This window comes from Symphalangus syndactylus, chromosome 20, assembly GCF_028878055.3.
Source record: "Symphalangus syndactylus isolate Jambi chromosome 20, NHGRI_mSymSyn1-v2.1_pri, whole genome shotgun sequence".
NCBI classification, from domain to species: domain Eukaryota; kingdom Metazoa; phylum Chordata; class Mammalia; order Primates; family Hylobatidae; genus Symphalangus; species Symphalangus syndactylus.
In genome coordinates this window covers 18474717-18494687 of record NC_072442.2, presented here as the reverse complement: position 1 = coordinate 18494687, position 19971 = coordinate 18474717, and the positions used below count along the sequence as shown (strand labels likewise).

General features: G+C 37.9%; 1 protein-coding gene across 2 annotated transcripts in view; it reads left to right on the top strand.

The window, feature by feature from the left end:
• MED13 (mediator complex subunit 13) overlaps positions 1 to 19315 on the top strand; it is a 127688-nt gene extending 108373 nt beyond the window's left edge. The window contains exons 22-30 of one of the 2 annotated variants that reach the window (XM_055256718.2): positions 843 to 1034; positions 1521 to 1744; positions 6165 to 6307; positions 6802 to 6960; positions 7073 to 7258; positions 9818 to 9966; positions 11942 to 12115; positions 14900 to 15000; positions 15321 to 19315. In XM_055256718.2, the coding sequence (XP_055112693.2) occupies positions 843 to 1034; positions 1521 to 1744; positions 6165 to 6307; positions 6802 to 6960; positions 7073 to 7258; positions 9818 to 9966; positions 11942 to 12115; positions 14900 to 15000; positions 15321 to 15453 (1461 nt within the window). In that variant the 3' untranslated portion in view covers positions 15454 to 19315. The remainder of the gene's footprint in view (positions 1 to 842; positions 1035 to 1520; positions 1745 to 6164; positions 6308 to 6801; positions 6961 to 7072; positions 7259 to 9817; positions 9967 to 11941; positions 12116 to 14899; positions 15001 to 15320) is intronic. The other variant, XM_055256719.2, reaches the window with a different exon arrangement.
• The last annotated feature ends 656 nt before the right edge of the window (positions 19316 to 19971 follow it).

Genomic DNA, 19971 nt, shown 5'->3' with positions numbered 1-19971 from the left:
TTAATATCATAATATAAATCTTAGAGAATTTATAAAAGATAAACTTTATGGTCATACGACAGTAATAATACAGAATAAAAAAAACTCCATTAAGTACATTAAATGTTTCTGCTGTGTTACTTTTATAAGCCAATTTTTAAATTCATGAGCCTAAATAGAAAAATGTAGCATGTACCTAATAAACAAGACAGGTTGCAAGAAAAGGAGAAAGCAATTAACCGTATTAAGTTGTTAGAAGAAATTTTGAATTTATTTTATAGACTTCAACAGGACTAGTCAATGGCATTAATATAATTATTATATAGAAAATTTTACAGTTTTTTGTTGTTTTATATTTTGAGACGGAGTCTCGCTCTCTTGCCAGACTGGAGTGCAGTGGCGTGATTTCGGCTCACTGCAACCTCCACCTCCCAGGTTCAAGCGATTCTCCTGCCTCAGCCTCCTGAGTAGCTGGGGCTACAGGCGCCTGCCACCACACCCAGCTCATTTTTGTATTTTTAGTAGAGACGGGGTTTCACCATGTTGGCCAGGATGGTCTCTGTCTCTTGACCTCGTGATCCGCCCACCTCGGCCTCCCAAAGTGCTGGGATTATAGGTGTGAGCCACCACACGTGGCCAGAAAGTTTTATAGGTTTTAAATAGTCCTTTAGTTCAGAACCCATTGGTAAAATTGGCTACTTATTAAAAGCCTACATAATAGATAAGAAAACAATCCTTAAATTTTCATTTAAATTAGGTTTTGTTTAAATTTTCTAGTAAAAAGTTTTTAGAGTTTTAGACCCACAATTCCTGTTATTCTCTTTGGAAGTTTAACATTTGTAATATTTGCCTATACTTCTTAGATTATTCCTTGTCAGTACCTGTTGCAACCTGTGAAGCATGAAGATAGAGAAATCTATCCCCAGCATTTAAAATCCTTGGCTTTTTCGGCCTTTACCCAGTGTCGGAGGCCACTTCCAACATCAACCAATGTGAAAACATTGACTGGCTTTGGTCCAGGTTTAGCCATGGAAACTGCCCTTAGAAGTCCTGATGTAAGTATGTTTTTCATGACCAGAGTTCAATGACTATACATCATACTTTTTTTTTGAGATGGAACCTTGCTTTGTCACCCAGGCTGGAGTGCAGTGGGGCAATCTCAGCTCACCACAACCTCTGCCTCCTGGGTTCAAGCAATTCTCCTGCCTCAGCCTCCTGCGTAGCTGGAATTACAGGCATGCGCCACCTTGCCCAGCTATTTTTGTGTGTGGAGGGGGTTTCACCATGTTGGCCAGGCTGGTCTTGAACTCTTGACCTCAGGTGATCGCCCACCTGTGCTTCCCAAAGTGCTGGGATTACAGGCACGACCCACCCTGCCCTGCCAACATTTTTTTATAATATTATGCAAAACTAAGTGCAATGTTTGGCTTAGCTCTCCTTTTCCAATTCTCTTATAATTGGGTAGATAATAATTACATTTTAAATGCAATATTTCTCTAAGATTGTATAGTATGATAATACCTTAATTTTTTATTTTATAGAGACCAGAGTGTATTCGACTTTATGCACCTCCTTTTATTCTGGCTCCAGTGAAGGACAAACAGACAGAGCTAGGAGAAACATTTGGAGAAGCTGGACAGAAATATAATGTTCTTTTTGTGGGATACTGTTTATCACATGATCAAAGGTGGATTCTTGCATCTTGCACAGATCTATATGGAGAACTTTTAGAAACTTGTATCATTAACATCGATGTTCCAAATAGGTATTTGTATTTCCCTAAATATATCATATCATTCCATTTGTAACATTTTGTTTCATTTTTAATGAATAGAAAACAAGTTTGAAGGTTTTATATATATTAAAATATTAAGATGTGGGGTTGTGGGTGCTTTTTACTTTTTTCTGTAGTGAATGTTTATATTGTATACCTAAGATAATTAAAAATAATTATGATTAATCTATTATATGAACAAAAAAGATTAAGGTTACTAACTTCTGTGTCATAAAGCTTGGGGCAATTATTTTAGCTGAACATTTTTGAAAGATGTAAAAAAAAGGTCCAGTAAAGTATCTATAGAACATTTAAAATTTTCTCATGTACCATCTAAGATGGTACATCTAAGATGGCCCCTAATAAACTGAGTAAGTTAACTTCATTTACTAAAATTGGCGATTTAAAATTTTATCATTTAAATGTTAGGATGTAGCCAGGTGTGGTGGTGGCTGCCTATAATCCCAGGTACTCAGGAGGCTGAGGCAGGAGAATCACTTGAATCTCTGGGGGGCGGAGGTTGCAGTGAGCTGAGATCACGCCATTGCATTCCAGCCTGGGTGACAAGAATGAGACTCTGTCTCAAAAAAAAAAAAAAAAAAAAAAAAAAACAGTTTGGATGTCTTCAGAATATGATGGCCATTTTAGAATTCTTGGCAGTAAATATCACGTCCGGTTATTTACAAAGGATATAACTAGTAGGTCCCAACAGGTGAGCCTCATTTTGAGTTATCACTTAATAAACATTTCAAGCCTTTAGTAGAGCCTTGAAACATGTTTTCATGGCTAGTGAACGCTGTACAGGAGAACCTGAAAAGCAAATTCGTGAAATGATTTTTAGTTTTAAGATTTGGGTTCTGGCCAGGCATGGTGGCTCATGCTTGTAATCCCAGCACTTTGTGAGGCTGAGACAGGGCGGATCACTTGAGTCCAGGAGTTCGAGACCATCCTGGGCAACATGGCGAAACCCCGTCTCTACAAAAATACAAATATTAGCTGAGCATAGTGGCGCACCTGTAGTCACAGCTACTCGGGAGACTGAGGCAGAAGGATCACTTGAGCCCAGGAAGTCAATGCTGCAGTGAACTGAGATTGCGCCACTGCACTTCAGTGTGGGCGACAGAGTAAGACCCTGTCTCAAAAAAAAAAAAAAAAAGATTTGGGTTCTGTCGTTTATTTTCTTCCTTATTATATAAAAGCCTGTTCTTTTTTAGGTGAGAAGTTAAATATATGCAGAAATATCTAATGATTATTAGGTCTTAATGGTGCTGGGGAAGCAGAAGATAGAAACATTAATTTTACATTATTGATTATAAACATTAACAAGTCTGTTAAGCTTTATATTATAAACCGTAGAACAGTGCTTCATGTCTTATTTCCTTGATACAATTTTGATTTTTTAATTGGATATTTATACTGATAAAGTGAGCTTGGGAAAGAATATGCTAATCTGTGAGGTATGAGAAAGTAGAGAAAAAAAATACCACCCTTTTCATTATCAAAATAGTATTACCATTTTACTACCTTGATAAAGTAGAAGTGAGATAATGGTTAAGAGGGGCAATGATGGGGCTGGGCACGGTGACTCATACGTGTAATCTCAGCACTTTGGAGGCCAAGGCAGGTGGATCACCTGAGGTCAGGAGTTCGAGACCAGCCTGACCGACATGGTGAAACCCTGACTCTACTAAAAATACAAAAAAATTAGCCAGGCATGGTGGCACATGCCTTTAATCCCAGCTACTTGGGAGGCTGAGGCAGGAGAATCACTTGAACCCAGGAGGTGGAGGTTGCAGTGAGCTGAGATTGCGCTATTGTACTCTAGCCTGGGCATCAAGAGCGAAAATCTGTCTTAAAAAAAAAAAAAAACAAAAAAAAAAAAACAGGGGCAGCGATGGAGTCAGAGAGACCTGGACTCAAATCCCAAACCTGCCACTACTGACCTTGGAAAAACTACCCTTATGCAGCTGAGTTATAGCTTACTTACCTGTAAAGTCTAGAGGATAATTTTATTTGTCTCATAGAGTTGTTAGGATGAAATGAGGTACTACATGTAAATTGATTGGGCACAATGGATGGTACATAATAAGGGCTCAGTAAGTCATAGCCACTGTTGGCCAGGCACGGTTGCTTACGCCTGTAATCCCAACACTTTGGGAGGGCAAGGTGGGCCGATCACCTGAGGTCAGGAGTTCGAGACCAGCCTGGCCAACATAGTGAAACCCCATCTATACTAAAAATACAAAAATTAGGTCTCACGTGGTGGCTCACGCCTGTAATCCCAGCACTTTGGGAGGCCAAGGTGGGCAGATCACGAGGTCAAGAGATCAAGACCATCCTGGCCAACATGCTGAAACCCCGTCTCTACGAAAAATACAAAAATTAGCTGGGTGTGGTGGCACACGCCTGTAGTCCCAGCTACTTGGGAGGCTGAGGCAGGAGAATCGCTTGAACCCGGGAAGCGAAGGTTGCAGTGAGCCGAGATCACACCACTGCACTGGCAACAGAGCGAGACTCTGTCTCAAAAATAACCAAAAAACCAAAAAACAAAAATTAGCCGGGTGTGGTGGCACACACCTGTAGTCCCAGCTACTCAGGAGGCTGAGGCGGGAGAATCGCTTGAACCCAGGAGGTGGAAATTGCCATGAGCCAAGGCCATGCCATTGCACGTTAGCCTGGGTGACAGAGTTAGACTCCGTCTCAAAAAAATAATAATAATAAGTAGTAGCCAGCTGGGTGCAGTGGCTCACGCCTGTAATCCCAGCACTTTGGAGGCCAAGGCAGGCAGATCACGAGGTCAGGAGATCGAGACCTCCTGGCTAACACGGTGAAACTCCGTCTCTACTAAAAGTACAAAAAATTAGCTGGGCGCGGTGGCGGGCGCCTGTAGTCCCAGCTACTCGGGAGGCTGAGGCAGAAGAATGGCGTGAACTCGGGAGGCGGAACTTGCAGTGAGCCAAGATGGCGCCACTGCACTCCAGCCTGGGTGACAGAGCAAGACTCCGTCTCAAAAAAAAAAAAAAAAAAAAAAGTAGTAGCCACTGTTGTTGCTCAGCCAAAGAGTGCTTATGTTGCATATTTGGCTAGTGAAGGACATGTATGCAGAAAACATGTAACAATGCTGTTTGGACTGAGAAGTGTGGTGTTTTGGTCAGTCTTCAACTTATAGTATAGAACAGGGATTGCTTACTACAGCCCATGGACCAAATCTGGCTATTTCCATTTGAAGTATTGGCTCTTTAAGAAAAGTTTGCTGGGTCAAGCGGGGTGGCTCACGCCTGTAATCCTAGCACTTTGGGAGGCCAAGGCGGGTGGATCACGAGGTCAGGAGTTCTAGATCAGCCTGGCCAAGATGGTGAAACTCCATCTCTACTAAAAATACAAAAATTAGTCGGTTGTGGTGGCGGGCGCCTGTAATCTCAGCTACTCGGGAAGCTGAGGCAGGAGAATCACTTGAACCCAGAAGGCGGACGTTGCAGTGAGCAGAGATCACGCCACTGCACTCTAGCCTAGGCGACAGAGCAAGACTCCGTCTCAAAAAAAAAAGTTTACTGGGCCAGGTGTAGTGGCTCATGCCTGTAATCTCAACACTTTGGGATGCTGAGACAGGATCACCTGAGGTCAGGAGTTGAGACCAGCCTGTCCAACATGGTGAAACCCCCTCTCTGCTAAAAATACAAAAATTAGCTGGACGTGATGGTGTGTGCCTGTAATCCCAGCTGCTGGGAAGGCTGAGGCAGGAGAATCACTTAAGCCCGGGAGGCAGAGGTTGCAGTGAGCCGAGATTGTGCCACTGCACTCCGGCCTGGGCAACAGAGTGAGACTCCATCTAAAAAAAAAAAAAAAATCCCTGGTGTAGAGCAGTATTGCTGATGAATTGAGGTGTTTTATAGACAAATTTTTTTAACAATTTATATATTATAATGTGAAATAGAAAAACAAACTCACATGCCAAACCTATGATTTTATGAATATTCTCAGTACTTATGTAAAGGTGTGAAGCACTAAAATTAAGGGGATCTATTTTTCACAAATTTGAGCTCTCTTAAAATGTCGGGATGGCGCAGTGGCTCACACCTGTAATCCAGCACTTTGGGGGGACGAGGCAGGCAGATCACGAGGTCAGGAGATCGAGACCATCCTGGCTAACACGGTGAAACCCCGTCTCTACTAAAAATACAAAAAATTAGCTGGGTGTGGTGTCACGCACCTGTAGTTGTAGCTGTTCATGAGGCTGAGGCAGGAGAATCGCTTAAACCCGCGAAGGTGGAGGTTACAGTGAGCCGAGATCGCACCACTGCACTCCATCCAACCTGGGCGACAGAGTGAGACTCCATCTCAAAAAAACAACAACAGCAAAATCATATAAATTTTAGAAATATTTATGACACTCTCTTTATTCATACAATAGGGCTCGTCGGAAAAAAAGTTCTGCTAGAAAATTTGGTCTACAGAAACTTTGGGAGTGGTGCTTAGGACTTGTACAAATGAGTTCATTGCCATGGAGAGTTGTAATTGGTCGTCTAGGAAGGATTGGTCATGGAGAATTGAAAGGTAAAATTGTGCTTTTATTAGTATTTATATTTCCGTTTTATGTAAATTCACGCACTGTTCTGACCACATCAAGGTATATATGTTGAATAAAATGCAAAGGTTATCAAATAAGGAACCACATATGTCTAGGCCACAAATGGTTTAATTCAAATTTTAAAAGGACATTTTACTCTTATTTTAACTTTAATGTCAGTCTTATTACTACTGTTCTTACTTGTTTTCTGTTTTTTCCACTTTCTGATTGTTACTTAACTCATCCTCTGTTGAGCAGATACCAATTGAATTTGGTGTATCCTAATATTAGGGTGATAAAGGATGTTGAGTAGCGTCAGCAGTAAGAATTTTGGCTTGATGATGACTCCTGTTTGAGGAATACACTAATTTAAAAGCCATTAACTATTTTTATGTTTCAACTTTAACTTGGTTCTATAGGATATTAATAATGCTGTTACTTTGATTTTTTTTTTTTTTTTTTTTACTGTTGATACCCACAGATTGGAGCTGTTTGCTGAGTCGCCGAAACTTGCAGTCTCTAAGTAAAAGGCTCAAAGACATGTGTAGAATGTGTGGTATATCTGCTGCAGACTCCCCTAGCATTCTCAGTGCTTGCTTGGTGGCAATGGAGCCGCAAGGCTCTTTTGTTATTATGCCAGGTTAGCTATCTTTAGTTTGTATCAGATTTAATTCTTTATGCAGTTAAGTTTTTAAGTATTACATAAAATTTATTCTTCATTTATTAAAAGAAAAAATGTCTTTCATTTTCAGACTCTGTGTCAACTGGTTCTGTATTTGGAAGAAGCACGACTCTAAACATGCAGACATCTCAGCTAAATACCCCACAGGATACATCATGTACTCATATACTTGTGTTTCCTACTTCTGCTTCTGTGCAAGTAGCTTCAGCTACTTATACCACTGAAAATTTGGATTTAGCTTTCAATCCCAACAATGGTAGGTAATTTGTTCCATTTTTGTAGTCTGACAAATACCCCCCAAAATAAATTCGTGTCCAATACCTGAAACGTGTGAATGTTACCTTATTTTACCAAAAAATGATTTTGCAGATGTGATAAGTTAAGGATCTTGAGATGGAGAGATTATCCTCAATTATGCAGGTGGGCCCTTAATGCGATAACATGTATTCTTATAAGAAGGAGGCAGAAGGAGGTTTGACTACATAGAAGAGAAGAAAGCCATGTGGTAGAAACAGCGGGAAGCAAAGTCAAAGGGAGAAGATGCTATGTTGCTGACTCTGAAGATGGTGAAAGAGCCCATGAGCCAAAGAATATAGTTCTAGACTCTGAAAAAAACAAGGAAACAGATTATCCCCTTCAGCCTTGCCAACATCCTGATTGCAGTCCAACGAAACTGATTTCAGACTTCTGGCCTCCAGAACTGTAAGAAAATAAATGTGTGTTGTTTGTAAGCCAACAGTTTGTGGTAACTTGTTAAAGTGGCAACAGGAAACTAGTACAATCATTCTTTTACCTTGTTGATATCAGAACTGGTGCTGTGAATTATCCCATAAATCTTTACTTTTGAAGAATTTTTTTTTTTTTTTTTTCAGACGGAGTCTTGCTCTGTCGCCCAGGCTGGAGTGCAGTGGCGCAATCTCGGCTCACTGCAGGCTCCGCCTCCTGGGTTCACGCCATTCTCCTGCCTCAGCCTCTCCGAGTAGCTGGGACTACAGGCGCCTGCCACCACGCCCGGCTAATTTTTTGTATTTTTTTAGTAGAGACGGGGTTTCACTGTGGTCTCAATCTCCTGACCTCGTGATCTGCCCTCCTCGGCCTCCCAAAGTGCTGGGATTACAAGCGTGAACCACCACGCCCGGCCCTACTTTTTAAGAATTTTTTGAGACAGAGTCTCACTCACTGTGTCTCCCAGGCTGGAGTGCAGTGGTATGATCTCAGCCTACTGCAGCCTTCACCTCCTGGGTTCAAGCGATGCTCGTGCCTCAGCCTCTCGAGTAGCTGGGATTACAGGCGCATGCCACCATGCCTGGCTAATTTTTGTATTTTTGGTAGAGATGGGGTTTCACCATGTTGGCCAGGCCGGTCTTAAACTCCTGACCTCAAATGATCCACCCACCTTGGCCTCCCAAAGTGCGGGGATTACAAGCGTGAGCCACCATGCCCAGCCATCTTTACTTATTTTAAAAGGCAGTAGTTGGTCACAAAATATTCGTATAGGTTTACCCTTGTGCTTTTGAGGTACTTGTACATGAAGTCATTTTATATATATCTTATGTTGATTTGCCAAAATAATATAATTTATATAAACTGCCAAAGTAGGGACGTAGCTTTTCCAGGTGAATTTATAGATTGCATTTTAGTAGAAGAGAAAATAAGATTTTATTGTTATTCTGAGCTACCTTAAAAACTCTCACATCTCTAAAGTCACAAGTGTGGTTATTATGCCCTCTTGTTTTAGTGTGTTATATAATAACTTGAATATTTTACTTAATAAAGAACATGGTATTATTCGTAAATACAGTAATCCTCCTTTGGTTTTGCTTTACATGATTTCAGTTACCCATGGGTACAGTACAATAAGATACTTTGAAAGAGAGAGAGACCACATTCACATACCTTTTATTATAGTACCTTGCTATAATTGTTCTAATATTCTCGTTGTTAATCTCTTACTGTACCTAGTTTATAACTGAAATTCCATCATAGGTGTGTACGTAAAGGAAAAACCAGTATATAGGATTTGGTACTATCCTTGGTTTCAGGAATCTATGTGGGTATGGGGGTGGGTCTTGGGACATATCCCCCATGGATAAGGGGGAATACTGTAGTACCACTTTAAACACATTTTCATTTCGTTTGTACTGTTTGCTTTGTATTAGTTTCCTATTGCTGCTCTAACAAAGTTCTACACATTTAGTGGCTTAAAACAACACTCATTTATTTTATCTTACAATTCTGGAAGTCGGAAGTCCAAAATCAGTCTCACTGGGCCAAAGTCAAAATATCAGCAGGATTGATTACTTTCTGGAGGTCCTAAGGGAAAATGTTTCCTTGCCTTTGTCAGTTTCTACAGGCTACCTGCATTCCTTGGCTCATGGTCCCTTCCTCTATCCTGGATGCCAGCAGTATAGTGTCATCACATCTCCTTCACTGACTCTAACCCTACTGCCTCCCTCTTATTAGGACCCCTGTGATTACATTGGACCCACCTGGATAATCCAGAATCCTCTCCCCATCTCAAGATCCTTATAGCTTGATCACATCTGCAAAGTCTTTTATGGTAACATATTCTTAGATTCCTGGGATTAGGATGTGGACATCTTTGGGGGGCCATTATTCAGACTACCACATGCTTGTTTATGCATAATTATTTGTACGGCTTTTAGCACAATACTTGGCACATGGTAGACACTCCGTAAATGTTGGTTAAATTAACCCATTTTGGTTAAAATTTCATTTATTTTGACCCTTTCCTGTGAATGACCATAGGATATGGAAAATGGAGTTTTAAATTTCTTTTCTTTCTCCTGTTTAGATGGAGCAGATGGAATGGGTATCTTTGATTTGTTAGACACAGGAGATGATCTTGACCCTGATATCATTAATATCCTTCCTGCTTCTCCAACTGGTTCTCCTGTACATTCTCCAGGATCTCATTACCCCCATGGAGGTGATGCGGGCAAGGTAACTGTGTTATAAGTTTTAGTTTTTCTGGGCCGGGTGCAGTGGCTTACGCCTGAAATCCCAGCACTTTGAGGGCGGCGAAGCGGGTGGATCATGAGGTCAAGAGTTTGAGACCAGCCTGGCCAATATGGTGAAACCCCATCTCTACTAAAAATGTAAAAAATAGCCGGGTAAGGTGGCATGCACCTGTAGTCCCAGCTACTCGGGAGGGTGAGGCAAGAGAATCACTTGAACCTGGGAGGCGGAGGTGGTAGTGAGCTGAGATCATCTAATTGCCATTCCTTAGCTTAGTAATGGATTAATATATGAAATGCAATACTATTTTCCCTTGGAAATTAGCAAGAGTTGAGATTAATTAACAGTACATTCATGCATTGCTACATCATAGACATCAGTACTTTGAATTGCACATTTTTAAGAGAATCTCTAAGGCTCTACTTTCCCTGAATCCGTATTTTCTAGACCATTTGGCATTAGTCATTTTTTTGTAGTTTTTGTGGCAGTTCACCATAGCTTTTTACTCAGATATAGTAAAAAATATCTTTCAGAATCACTATATATAACTCTAAGAGCAGCCATTCGTATCAGGGCTGTGACAAGGATTATAATAAAAATATTAATTTTCTCATAAGACCAGATAAAACACTGACCATCTACCCCCCCTTTTTATCTTTAGCAGTTATGGAAGCAGGCTGTCTTGTCCTTATATTTGAAGTAAAAACTAATTGGGCTTCAGTTAATAACACCTCTCTATTTGAAATTATATATACTGGGCTGGGCACGGTGGCTCACGTCTGTAATCCCAGCACTTTGGGAGGCTGAGGCAGGCGGATCACGAGGTCAGGAGATTGAGACCATCCTGACTAACACAGTGAAACCCCGTCTCCACTAAAAATACAAAAATTAGCCAGGTGTGGCGGGTGCCTGTAGTCCCAGCTACTCAGGAGGCTGAGGCAGGAGAATGGTGTGAATCCAGGAGGTGGAGCTTGCAGTGGGCCGAGATCGCACCACTGCATTCCAGCCTAAGTGACAGAGCAAGACTCCATCTCAAAAAAAAAAAAAGAGAAAAAAAGAAATTATATATACTGGTGATTTGACTATTGTAGTATGCATAGGTATAAATTTTACCCTTTTAAAGTAGGGAAGGATCTTTCCAGTCTTACTTTGCATACCTTCCTCCTTTTTGTAACAGCAAAGAAATTAGACAGGAAATACGTATAACAAAAAGCACCAGTAATCCCACCACCTTAATAAAACCATTTTTACTTTTAAGCAAATTATCTTCCTTCCACATATGTTTATATTGCAATTTTCAATAAGTATAATCAGCTTTTTAATATTGCATTTTTGCTATACCATAATTTATGTCCTTCCCAAAATATTGGACATGTAAGTTTTTTTGTTATAGATAATGATGTAATGAACATTTTCATGCATATTATTTTTATCTATTTCCTTAAATACCAAGAAATACATTAACTAATCCAAAAGATATGCATGTGACTTGGTAGTTGTCCCTTCATGTTGCAATAATAATTTTCACAACACTATTAACTGCATTTTGTAGATAGTGCTAGATTAACAAAGCTAAATTGAATCTACCTTTTGATTGGGGTGTGGTTTTCAGGACTTAAAGGAATATTAGCAAATAAGTTAAAGATGTCATTGAAAATTTTGTATTTTTTACTCATCTGTGAAGTTTTACACACTTGCCCGTGAGCTTGGCATAATAATACAGACTTGTTAAACAGTTGGCATATTCATTTAATGCAATCCTTAAAATACATTCAATTAATGCTTTTACTTATAATACACCTAAGTACATAGAAACTGGTTTTTTTTCAATATCCTTCAGTATTTTGTTAAATCAATGTCATAAGATAATGAGACTGATTGCTATGAGCCATTCTGTGTTTATATCTGGTACTTAGTTATACTGAGTGAACTAATACACTTTTAATTTTGTCTTTTTAAGGGTCAGAGTACTGATCGGCTACTATCAACAGAACCTCATGAGGAAGTACCTAATATTCTTCAGCAACCATTGGCCCTTGGTTACTTTGTATCAACTGCCAAAGCAGGTCCATTACCTGACTGGTTCTGGTCAGCATGTCCTCAAGCACAATATCAGTGTCCCCTTTTTCTTAAGGTATTGCCATTTCTGTCCCAGTTCCTCAATAATTCTGATTGACAGCCTAGGTCCTGAGAAATACAGAAGTGGCTTTTTTAAGTCTTATAGCTTGTCTAAGTTCTTAAATGCATTGCCATATGTGACTCTTTAAACAAGATCACGAAGGCACGGTGGCTCACGCCTGTAATGCCAGCACTTTGAGAGGCCGAGGCAGGCAGATTACATGAGGTCAGGAGTTTGAGACCAGCCTGGCCAACATGGCGAAACCTTGTCTCTACTAAAAATACAAGAATTAGCCAGGTGTGGTGGCGGGCGCGTGTAGTCCCAGCTACTCAGGAGGCTAAGGCAGGAGAATCACTTGAACCTGGGAGGCAGAGGTTGCAGTGAGCCGAGATCGCACCACTTCACTCCAGCCTGGGTGACAGAGCGAGATTCCATCTCAAAAAAAAAAAAAAAAAGATTTATAATCTTTGTAATACTTGATTTTTAGTTTCATTTACTACTTAAAAAAGTTTTTATAGCTGTGTGTAGATTGCTGTGTTAAAAAAATTGAGTGGTTTTTAAATATAGTAATGAGACTCTCAGATTCATAATGATTTATTATAACAAACTCAGGCTGGGCACAGTGATTCACCCCTATAATCCCAGCACTTTGGGTGGTCGAGGCAGGAGGATCAGTTGAGGCCAGGAGTTCGTGATCAGCCTGGACAACATAGTGAAACTTTGTATCTCTAAAAAATTTTTAATATTAGGCATGGTGGCATGTGCCTATAGGCCTAGTAACATGAGAAGCTGAGGCAGGAGGGAGGATCACATGAGCACAGGAGGTTGAGGCTGCAGTGAGCCATCATGCCACTGCACTCCAGCTAGGTGACAGGAGACCCTCTCTCATAAAAACAAAACCGACTTTTTTTAGTAAGCAATGTAACATGAAGTGAAGTCACAAAATGAGATATAAAAGCCCTATACAGAATTTATTACTGCTGCTAATATTGTTCCAGAATAACAAATTTAGATGTGACTCACTTATTCTTATGTAAACCCACCAGAAGTTGACTGTTTTTAATCCACAAATCATGCTAATTTAAATACTTGCTGCCGGGTGTAGTGGCTCACACCTGTAAACTCAGCACTTTGGGAGGCTGAGGCAGTCAGATCACCTGAGGTCAGGGATTTTCTATATACTAGCAGTCTTTGGTGTCTCCACAAAACAAAGGATTCTTTGGTCCTTCGGGAGGGTGCTACACATGCTCTCTGTCCTCTTTCCTAGTCATAATACGTGCATGCACACTAAAGTCTCTGAAAAACAGAGGTAAATAAGATAGTTTACCTAGCATTTCCCAAACTTATTAATACACAAGGAAAGGATTATTTAACACCTGTTAATAGTTTATTACCTTAGTGTTTCAGGGGATGTGTTCAGGAAACACAACTTTACAAAAAGTCCAAGGGACTATCTAGAGCTTTTCCTACTCAGTATTTATTTGCAGAAAGGATAGTATAAAGCGGGCATTTACCCTTAGATACGTTGTAACAAGATTAGGACTTCTGGTTATGAACTACCACCTAAGACACAATTTGCCATAATTTTTGTTCACTTTTTTTTCATATATCTCATTTTAGTTTTATACTGTAGGCAGTAAAGCCACCTGGTTTGTTTCTCTTTGCTTGGAAATATAGCGGGTTGTTAGCTAGATTCCTTTTTATCATAGGAATAGTGTACTGGAACTAATTTCATTTTAAAAATTTGTAGTGATTTGCAGTGTGAGACTTGCTTATAACTCCATAAATCAAGAGTTTGTAGACAGTTCAAACATAGCTATTTTTGGTTATATTCCTAAATATACTACAGGAGTTTCTACATGTATTGCAGTTGCAGAGGAGAGAGCACCTAAATATAGAATAGTACCTTATACAGTGTACAGAATGAGATCTACCAAGAGTTACTGTGGTGAACATCACCATTGTTTTGTCATAGCTTTTTAATACTATATTGACTTATAAACAAAATGACTCATTTAATTGGAATGTGGAGTAGTTCATTCGTTTCTCCCACTATCATTGCCATATCTAAATGAGTGTGCCAGTTTTTACCTACCCTCTATTATGAAATTGAGTGGGCAAAGCAGGCATCTGTGCACTGTATTACTTAGAGTGTTCTCAGTTCAACCGAAGATAGCTTTGTTTAAGGTTTATTGTGCTGTAACCAAACTATTTGCTTATGCTTATTCCTGTTACTTTTTTCAGTGCTGGACTTAGGTATGTCTGCGTAGTCATAAAGGGTGTCATATACCTTAAGGACAGACTACTCAGGTTTAACTGCTCAATTTAGTGCCTCCTTAAACATTTACTTTGCACATCTAGGCAAATTAGACTTAGCAGATAATTAGAAATTCTTTTTCTAAGGATTATTGTATGGTCTCAAAAACAATTTAGCTAAAGAAAAGGAAATAGAAAGATTCAAAATAAGTTTTGCACTTAAAAATCACTTCTGGCTAAGCGCAGTGGCTCATGCGTGTAATCCCAGCACTTTGGGAGGCCAAGGCAGGAGGATTGTTTGAGGCCAGGAGTTCAAGACCAGCCTGGTCAACAGAACAAGAACCTGCCCCTACTTAAAAAAGAAAAAAAATCATTTCTATAATGAATTAGTTAAAGAGAACAAGCATTTTTATAGTGGCTTTCATTCATAACATAGGACTAAAATGTATTTCATCATTTTATAAGATATATTGGGAGAATAAGGTAAAACTAAATAGCAGATTATTTTCTGTTTGGCTGATTGATTACCTGTTACCTTCTTAGGCCTCTTTGCACCTCCACGTGCCTTCAGTGCAATCTGACGAGCTGCTTCACAGTAAACACTCCCACCCACTTGACTCAAATCAGACTTCAGATGTCCTCAGGTACAACTCTTTTACCATTAGCAGTTTGTCACTGCAACTTTAAAAGAATATAATGTTGATTCTTATATATTTTTCTCATTTTTGGCAAGAATTTACAGTTGTGTACCACTGGATCTCTAGATAAGCACTGCTATTTTAACTTGAGTAATCTACTTTTGAGAATAATTTTTATGGAAATTGCTTCTTCCCCCCCCAAGGACTCTCCGTTACACTCTTTTTTAAGGTGACTTTGAGTCTTAAATGCCATAATCGAAAACTGCTTCCAAAATCTAGGTTGGAAATAAATACATGACTTATGCAGCAGTTTATTTACTTTTCAGGTTTGTTTTGGAACAGTACAATGCACTCTCCTGGCTAACCTGTGACCCTGCAATCCAGGACAGACGCTCATGTCTCCCAATTCATTTTGTGGTGCTGAATCAGTTATATAACTTTATTATGAATATGCTGTGATCTTCATTTGATGGAACTGTGCAAGAAAAGAACAAGGAAAAATGGATATTTCGCTGCAGGATTAAGTTACAATTATCTTCTCAGTGAAAGTCATTTGTGATGGGGTCTAATTCTTATTACTTCAACAAATATTGTTTTGACTTGGGGGGAGGGGCTATAACCCTGCTATTTTTCATTGACTCTGTTGAACTCTTTAGGATGATGACTGATCATACAAAACGTATTATAACATTTTTGTAGCAAAATTAACCTTTTTTTTTCAGTCACAGTATTTGTGAAAAGTAATGAGCCATAGTACCCAGTCATGTTAAATGAATATTAAAAGCATGGAGAGGAAACATGAGGAACAATGAATTTCAACATATGGCTTCAGAACATGAAGATGTTCTTGTATTGGATTATAGTATCTAGTATTCAAAAATGCCTGCATCTCTTCTCTTATTTATTGTAAGTTTTTAAATGTATAAATTGTCTTATATTTCTTAACCTCTTTTATAAAAATTTTCCTAGAAGGTTTATACTGCCTTCTTGCTTTAAAGCAATTGGTCTAAAATATATGTAATCGTCTTAATTAAAAAGTTGCAGTAGGGTTGCTTTTAGAGTATTATTTTTTTGTAAGGGGGTGGGTGGGACAGTAAATTTGTATTGTCTGGATGTACAGTTTAACGGGGATAGAGGGGGAATAATGTCCATACCATTGTGTGTGGAGGATTTACAGCTAAGCTGTAGTTGCAGAGTACATGTACAGTAATGAAGTTCACTGTGTTTATAAATTGAAAAGGTACCAGGTCTTACAGCATTTTATATATCACATCTTTACAGGATAACATGATGGCAATATACAAGTGGTATTGTTAGGTGGTTTAACTTAGAATAAAATGAGAATTCTTCAGTTATATTTTGTACTATGGTTTAGGGCTATGACTAATATTTCAGGCCATTTCCGGTGAAAGAAACTTAGTTTTACAAGAAAAACCATTTGCTACTGAATGCTTAAACTAATTTTGGTGTTTAATGTTACATGCTTAAATTTTTTTCAGTTTTAACAGTGGCACATTTAGGCATGGGAATATTATTATGAAATTTATTTTCAGGATCTGCTATAAGGTTGAAATTTAGCCCAGCTCTAGGCATTTTACAAATTATTTTTCAAGCAGTCATTCTTGATTGTTTGACTTTTTTTTTAAATTAAAGATTGGGAATGTATGTGAGAGTATGCATATGTATGGGTGTGTGTGTGTGCGCGCAATCAAACTGTGGTGTAAATAGATTCTCAGTGAATTCTGGTATTCAGACTGTATTCCACTAGTGAAAGAACCATTTTCTAAACTTCCCTTGCCTTTTTTATTTATTTAATTTTCTTGGTTTGGAGATGTCAGTCCCAAACACCAGAGTCTGTACTTTTCTATAACACAGCTCAGATTAAGGTAGGGCATATGCCAAGGAGGTTCTCACCTCCCTAAAGAAGGGACTTGAATTTTAGGGACTTTAATTCACCCCTCCTTCAATACAACTTTCCCCCTTCTTGTTTGCACATGCCAAGATAACTGCTTTTATGCAGGCTGTACCCCCTTGAAAAATCCTTTCTACAGTGCTGCTCACAAAAGAGCCCAAGTTCGCCTCCTACCTGCATTGCTGACTTGAATTCACAGTCGCCCAGTCTACCTAGCTTTCTTGGAAGCAGTCTAGCAAAATTTCTATTTGTACATTCACTAATTATCTACAAGGACAAAATCAGTTGTATTTACAAAACTCTACTTCAGTTTTTTTTTGTTTGTTTTAGTTTTTTTTTACTGAAACTTCTTTCGTGAATACTCTATGCTTAGAATTAAATATCACTTTCTTATGAACAACATAACTTCTTCAGATTGTGTATATGAAAACATTAGCAAGTCTTGTTTTTTCTGTGAAGCAAACACAATTGGTGACAAAGGTTTTCAATCATTTCTTCAAAATTATGCCATTCTAATGGTCAGCATATTTTGATATTAAATTTAAAGATCACCTCTCTGCATTTGTTTTTTAATTATGCTAACACACCACACATTATATTGGTATGTTTTGTTCTGTACTTTCTTTAAAAAAAAAAAAAAAAAAACTTGTCTGAGATTTGAAGGAAAATATGCTTATTTGGAATTCCCATAAAAAGAGTATCCCTTTTATACACTTAATAGTGACTTTACAAAATTAAAGTTATATTCTCAGTTGTTTAAAATCACTAACCTATGGCTAATCGCACCTCAGTTTGAAAGTAGATTTAAAATTATTCCCTGACAGGTTATTTAATATGGAGCCATAAGGAGGGAACCCAGTATACAATTATTTTTTATTTGGGAATCAGGGAATAGTTCCCAAATATACAGGATTTATTGATAAGATTTTTTTTCTTCCCTTCATATATCCATTCACACTCAATAGAAAGTTATTAAATAACCATTAGAAAAGCTCAGTAGACTTATTTGAGAAATTAAGCCTTGTGCAGGATGATGGATTTGACTTACTAATGTACTGTCACAGACAAGTATGGATAGTTTTGTTTACATAGGTAAGCAAAATATTATACTTTATAGCAGTGGATTACCAACACCTTGACTTGTTTGTTACAGTGCTAACATCTTTTTTTTGTGCAGTTATCCATGATTATTAAGCAGGGTGGAAGTTCAGTATTTTGTCATTTAAAAAGATTAGTTATATAATGTCTGCTTCCAGCCAGTGAGAAACATCTAGCCATACCTTTCTTATGCAAGCCATTGAGTTATCAGGACTGTGAATTAACACTGTATGAATAAATTTCTGTACACCTTATTGTTTGGCCAGAAGGCCACCAAGTGTACTTATATGTAATCCTTAAATTTTAAAGTAGCTGTAATTTTTAAATATTTCTAAACTTTTCTTAAACCACTAAAATTAAGCTCTTACTACTTAGTCAACTATCCTCAGCTGTATTCGTACTCAATTGTCAGTATGGCACAGATTACTGTATTAAAATATTCTCCTTTCGTCTTCATATTTACCTTCTGAGGTAATTTTTTAACTTAATGTGTTACTACAAAGATTTGCAGATCTTTAATCAAGCACTATGTTAATACTGTAATATCAGAATACTATGTTGCATTATTTAAAATGTTCAAATTGAATAGATTAAAACGTTTTTAAATGCTATTGCATCATATAATTTGCTATTCATCCACTATGGCATTGCATATCAATCAGTTAATACACTTAATGTTGCATGAGTGATATTTTGGTCTGGGTTTCCTCTTAAGATTTTAGTTTGTCTGAATTAAGGCAAAATGTTTTTAATATACATTCTTATTTTGTCCCACCCCTCCAAAAATGAGCTGGAAATCTTAACTTTTTTGGGGGGGGTTTTTGGTGTTTTAATGGGCCCAGAACTGTGGTTTAAATTTTTATGTATGTATTTTCTTTTTTGTGGAGTATAAATTTAAAAACTGGATTTGGGACCTAAAATACTCCTCAGGTTGATGTATTCATGAAGTTTTAAAACAGCTTTAGTTTTCAAAGTAAACTGGATATGTGGACCTTAAAGTTATTGAGTTTAAGCTACAAATTGTAATGTCATTACTGGACATGTCAGCATCAACCCTCTCAAAATAGCTTGGTCACTTTATGAAGGGGCGTTTTAAAGTTGTTCTTTAGCAGTGACATTTAACATGGTCCAATTGCTTTTCTTTTTAACGTGACAAAAAGAGAATAAGGAACAAACACTATTGCTGCCGAATGCCATAACACTGAGTTGTACAAATTGTGATTGAGGAAATGAAAAGGTTTATACTTTTTAAAAAAAAACAAAAACAAAAAACAAAACTTCAAATGGAATAAATTATTCATGAAGCCTTCATTGTTGTGTCTTATTCTGTTGAAAATATTTCCATGTTAAATTTGTGCAAAATTAGTAGCAATATTTTTGTGTCATTATAAATGGAAAGGGACAGCCTAGAAACTGATTAATGGTCTTTTAATTTCTCTGAAGTATTTTATTTTAAAAAGGATTTTAATCACATACAAATGTACAATATGTAGAATAATTGTATATTTACATACCTACCAATTCCTTGTAGGCTGGCCAGTTAGGTGTTGTCTAGTCCAAACAAGCTACCTTCAAATATTTAAAGCTTAGCTGTATCCTATTTTTATTTGATCATAATAATGTTCAGAAATGAGTAATCCATCAAAAATAGCTCTGCCCATGTTCTGTAAGCACACATTTAAAATATTTTTGTCCAGACTTAAGCCAAGTAAGGACATACCTCAAAATTATTGTGATCATTTTGAAATAGTTTTTGCTGCAAAAATTTTTAAAATTACCCTTTAAAAGGAGTGGTATGTTGTTTGAACTGCCTATCCTTGGTTATTTTCTGTCTGACAGATCTTTAATCAAGCACTATTATATTACCTCTGATTTGTTTCTTTTTTTTTTCTTTTTTTTTTTTTTTTTTTTTTTTTTACTATAGTCTTATGTATAGCGGAAAGCTGCAAATCAAGCTTTTTTTTTAA